General features: G+C 40.6%; 1 protein-coding gene across 1 annotated transcript; it reads right to left on the bottom strand.

The window, feature by feature from the left end:
• Positions 1 to 547: 547 nt before the first annotated feature.
• On the bottom strand, positions 548 to 4,776 carry LOC116392853 (sialic acid synthase-like). The gene is made up of 6 exons (XM_031864639.1): positions 4,511 to 4,776; positions 2,710 to 2,925; positions 2,529 to 2,628; positions 2,075 to 2,229; positions 1,569 to 1,835; positions 548 to 1,394 (listed from the first exon to the last, which is right to left on the bottom strand). The coding sequence occupies exons 1-6, from the start codon at positions 4,640 to 4,642 to the stop codon at positions 1,185 to 1,187; spliced, it is 1,080 nt and encodes a 359-aa protein (XP_031720499.1). The 5' UTR covers positions 4,643 to 4,776; the 3' UTR covers positions 548 to 1,184.
• Positions 4,777 to 5,151: the final 375 nt, after the last annotated feature.

The raw sequence follows: 5,151 nt of genomic DNA, 5'->3' as shown, positions 1-5,151 counted from the left end.
TACTGCTTTTGTTACCATTGTTATTCTACTATATCCACTTGTGCTGTTATTACTAGTAATAGTTTCCATCATTATTATATCTACTACTCTCATTTTATGAATAATATATGTCATATGCATTGAATGTGTTGTAACTCTGTTATGATGTTCATTCTGTACACATGACATCTATTACACTTATTTCCATCCTGGGAGAGGGATCCCTCCCAAAGCTCTCAAAGGTTTCTTCCCTTTTTCTCCCCGTTAGGAAAGAGGTTGTCACATGTGTACGGATTGTAAAGCCCTCTGAGGCTAATTTGTGGTTTGTGATTTTGGGCTATACAAAATGAATTGAATTGAATAGATCAAAAACAATGTGCACTCACCAAGTCAATGCACAGATAATATCAGTGTGTGGTATGTTATTTCACAGAAACTAACTGCACATCTAAAGATAATAAACCTACCATGAGAAGGAGAGAACAAAGTGAATGTGGCATACACAGAGGGAGTCGATCCGAGCATCAAAGTGATGTAGCAAAGACAAGGGAAAACCTCAGGGAGGAAATTCGGGCAACATTTTATTTGGAGGCTTCAACTTTTCAGAACATCAAATCTCAACAGAGTCTCCACAGGTTGTGACATGTTCAGTTAACATCCGGACGGGTTTGGGTTTGTGACAAAAACAAGGTTAATTGTGAGAGGGGGCATTTCTTCTTTTGGTTTTGGGAAGCGTCTGGCTCCGGTAGTCTTATTGTGCTTCTCTCAAAGAAGCAGCACAAACACAAACCATGCAGGATATCATGAACTTACATTAATGAGCAGGTACAAGAAGAATACAATGAGTGTTTGGCAAAGGGCCTCTGATCTCACCGGTGTGTGAGGAGATGACCAGTGGCAGCTTTGTGTGTTCAATGTTCCTTTAATCTCTACAGAGCAGGCAAAAACTATAGTGCAAAGTATGTTAAGTTAACAGTAACAACAACTGGCTTTTGTGCCACCTCAGAAAGTGCTGCACTAGTACTGACCACAGGACTGAGACTACTATTGAGCCTCTTGTAAGATTATGGTGGGTTTATCACTTGAGCAAAGTAACTGCTTGAACCACTATCACAACAAAAATGACCAATATCAGCAGAGGAATCGATAACGTTTCCTCTCAAATGATGTGCCTTTTCTGCCCATTTAGAAACTCCTTGCCATCCTCAGCACTTCTTGTTCTTGCAGTACCCTTTCACCATCTCTGGCATGATGCTGTCATCCTCCTCCACATCCTCCGTCACGGTCTTTCCCACCATTTTGCACAAGTCCTCGGCCGCGATACCCATCGGCTCGGCCGCCTTCACCGCCAACATGTCCTGAGTCAGGACAGTTCCTTTGGGGATCTTGACCTTGGCCACCACAGATTTACCCAGCTTGAAGAATAGAAAATAAAAGGTCTGAAATTATTATTGTTCTCATGGCACAGTAGAAAAAAAAAATCAAAAATATTTTCTTAAAGGTTATCTGTCTTTCTAAACAGTGAAAATGTAATTTAACTATGGCTCGCATTTAAAAAAAAATAATTCTGTGGAGCCAGAATATCTCACCTTAGCATGGCATGCCTTCTCACAAGGTAACATCTGCTTGATGCAGCACCCCTGCGCCATCTCCACCTCTCGGATGGAACGAACCAGCTCTTTTAGCTCACTGGGCTCCAGAGAGGCGCTGTGGTCATTTCCTTTCCATGTCTTGTCCAAGGTTACGTGGCGCTCGATGACCTTTGCACCCATAACTGCGGCCGCAATTGAAATACTGATCCCTGTCTCATGGCCGGAGTATCCAATGGGAATATCGGGAAATTCCTTCTGGTATTCCTGTAGTTTACAAGTGGGTGAGTGTTACTCCTAAATCTCTCAGAAGATTGACACTACAGTCACATTTGTGAGTTAAATTTGAAGCTAGAGCCAGCTGCCAGTTAGCTTAGCTTAGCATAATGACTGGAAACCAGGGGGAACAGCTAGCCTGGCTCAGACCAACAGTAACAAAATCCACCAACTCCTGAAATGTCAAAATAAAGTGAGACGCTCAGGATTTAAAATCCTGCTTTTCTCACCGTTATCACTTTGAGGTTGACATTTTTAGGATCCACAGGGTAGGAGCTGGTGCACTGCAGGATGGTAAAGTTGGGGTTGTGCTCCTTCACTATTTTGTAGACCCGACGCATCGTCTCCATGCTCTGCATCCCACTGGACACCACCATGGGCCGTCCTGAAGCAGACAGGAGGGCAACAGCCTGATCAACAATATGTATAACATGGGCAAAGGGGGAAATGCAACCCTTCTCTTTCCTCTTAATGAGCTCCTGTAGTTCAACAATCAAGCTCACTTCATTTATTTTTCATCTCTTAACTAATTTCTACTGACACATTTGTGCATTCTTTCTGCTTCTATTGCTCTTGTTATTGTTTTGCTTAATATCGTATTTGTTTATGTAACGGTGAAGAGCACTGATGATTTTAGCATTTAAATATGCAACATAAAATACATCTGCTGCAGTTCACTCTCACCTTTCTTGGCAGTCTTCTCCATATAGGCGAAGTTGTTGGCGTCTAGTGAGGCCACTTTAAAGAAAGGCACATTAAGCTCATGGAGGAACTCCACTGCCATCTAAAAGACAGAAAAAACAAACGGTTAAACTTCAACCTGATTAAAACCACAGAAAGCCTTCTTCAAACGTCTCTTTCTTACCTCATCCATCCCAGAGGCAGTGAAGCAGATCCCCACCTCCGCAGCATATTTCTGCAGTTCCCTGTACTGCTCATGGCTGAACTCCAGATGGCGCTTATGGTCACCATAGGTTTTCCCCCAGGAGTGAACAGAGTTGTACTCGCGCTCCAAGGCTTTCTTGTTGAATTTACACTCCAATTCACTCTTCTGGAATTTGGCACAATCAGCACCGCAGTCCTGTGAAGGCAGAAATAAGTGAAGGACTAAAAAGAAGGGAAGCTTGTAAAACATACTAAGTAGTGATGATTGATTGTAGGGCTCCTACAGATTGTGCTAAAAAACACAGTAAGGACTATTTCGTACTAATAAGAGGAGACAGTGCTCAATTACTACACTTTCATTATTTCATTATGTAACGGAGATTACATAATGAGTAATAGGTAATTAGAGTAATTCGAGTAGTAATTAGAGTAGTTAGAGTAATAGGTTAAATATTTATTTCTGATTTGTAATATTTGAATTGTGTTTGTCATATAACGATCCTGTTGAGTATGTGTGAATTTGTATCTTAATGAGTTATTTTTATGTAGCGTTTATTTTATTTATGTATTAATATTTCCTGCGGAAATGACGTCCCATCTCTTCTGACTGCACCTCCTAAGCTTCCGTAGTCCCGTTTTCTCCTCACAATGGGGCTTTGTATTGTTGAGGGTAAATTATATGGGAAAATAAATACTGTCGCACTAATTTAGTTGTGATCTTCAAAACTGGAACTGTTAACGCAGCACACCTTAGTAGCCGCTGATGCAATCATGTTATCCGACTGTTATGTGTCACTTTTACTGTTGGAAGTGTGAGTTTTGTGGCTATTTTATTCGGGCTTTTTGGGCGAACTTTTGCTTTTGTGTCGGGCCGCCCATAGAAAAGGGACGTGGCGACGCAGAGATTCATTGTTGTCCATTTGATGTCGCTGATTTTCCCTATGCAAAATGGTGTTTTGCATAGGTGCAGAGGGAGACCAGCAGTTAATATATGCGTGTGTTGTATTGTCTTCTGCAGCAAATAAATGCTGGAAAAGCATCCTCTGAGTTGTCTCCTTCAATGCCCCTATCCAAGTCTATTACAATTATACCTATTCAAATCTATTTCTAGTGTTACAAATAGTTGTTTTTTCACCAGGTGAGCTGATCATGAATTAATGGGATCTAAAAGCGGCATAATAAGCAACATATATGGGAATGAAGTTCACATTAATAAATAGATAAAATATTTTTTTTACTGTGGTTTAATGTAGTTCTTCTAAAGGAAATTCTTCTAGAAATTAACAAAAACTTATCACTGAAATAACTCAAAACGTTGTCTCTATTTTCCCTGTAACGAGGACCAAAATACACAGTTCCTTTCAGGACATGTCCAGGAAATAATTAACAATATACACCTGCAAAACAAGGCTCTACTGAAGGTTTAAAGGAGCAGCCATACTGAAGTGTTTTTACTAAGAAGTTGTGTTTTTAGGTTTATATGTTAAGTGCATTTAAAGTTTCTCACCCATTGCTGCTTCTTTATGTCTATGATGTATTTACACTGAATACACATAAAACGGGCGTGTGCTTCGGCTTCAGTACAGATACGGTTACCTAACATGGCCACTAACTAACACAAGCCAAACTTCATTTAAAGGAATGACTCAGAAGAGGACGGTGAGGCGACAAAAATATTCAATCGGCACATTTTTAAATTGAGTTCTGATTACGTCAGTTCTCGTATCAGAAAATATACGTATTCACATTCAATACAAAGCAATACGTGTCGATTTTATTACCTTTGCCATTTTGATCATTTTCTTGGCAATCTCAATGTCTCCCTGGTGATTTTGTCCAATTTCAGCGATGATGAAGCATGGATGATCTCCTCCGATCATTCTACCGGGACACAGCTCGAACGTTAAAGGCATTTTGTCCAAAGAAAAGAAAACGAACCGGTGAAAATAGCAGAATTATTTAGCAGAGAAGAAATGGAAAGCCGTAGCTGAGACTTGAATCTGAAAGGACCGGTTCATGTGCTGCACATCTAATATATGTGGTAGAACTTGACAGGATCTGCCGCTCTTGTTTAACCAGTATATCCTGTACAACCGGTACGATTGGTCTGAAAGTGGTAGGCCACTGTGACACTGTCACACTGCCACCGCCTCCTCATGCCAATTGTTGTGGAAATTTTACATTCTTTTAAGTAAACTGTTTTATAACTTGTTTTTGTGCAAACTATCACAAGCTTATATCGTATAACTTGTGATCCATGCAGCAGCTGACTTCCTGCACACATATCCTCTTCTTGCTGTCGAATAACAAGCACTTATATGCATGGTGTGTCTGTTGTTACGCAGATAAAGCACTCATTTTTGTGGTCGTGAAGGACTTCTAGCAGAAACACTGGCACTCCATACGGTGGCAAAGACCATTC

This window comes from Anarrhichthys ocellatus, unplaced genomic scaffold, assembly GCF_004355925.1.
Source record: "Anarrhichthys ocellatus isolate YVR2014 unplaced genomic scaffold, GSC_Weel_1.0 scaffold31, whole genome shotgun sequence".
Taxonomy (NCBI): Eukaryota; Metazoa; Chordata; class Actinopteri; order Perciformes; family Anarhichadidae; genus Anarrhichthys; species Anarrhichthys ocellatus.
Note: the sequence above shows the minus strand (reverse complement) of the source record. Positions and strands in the feature narration are given on the sequence as shown.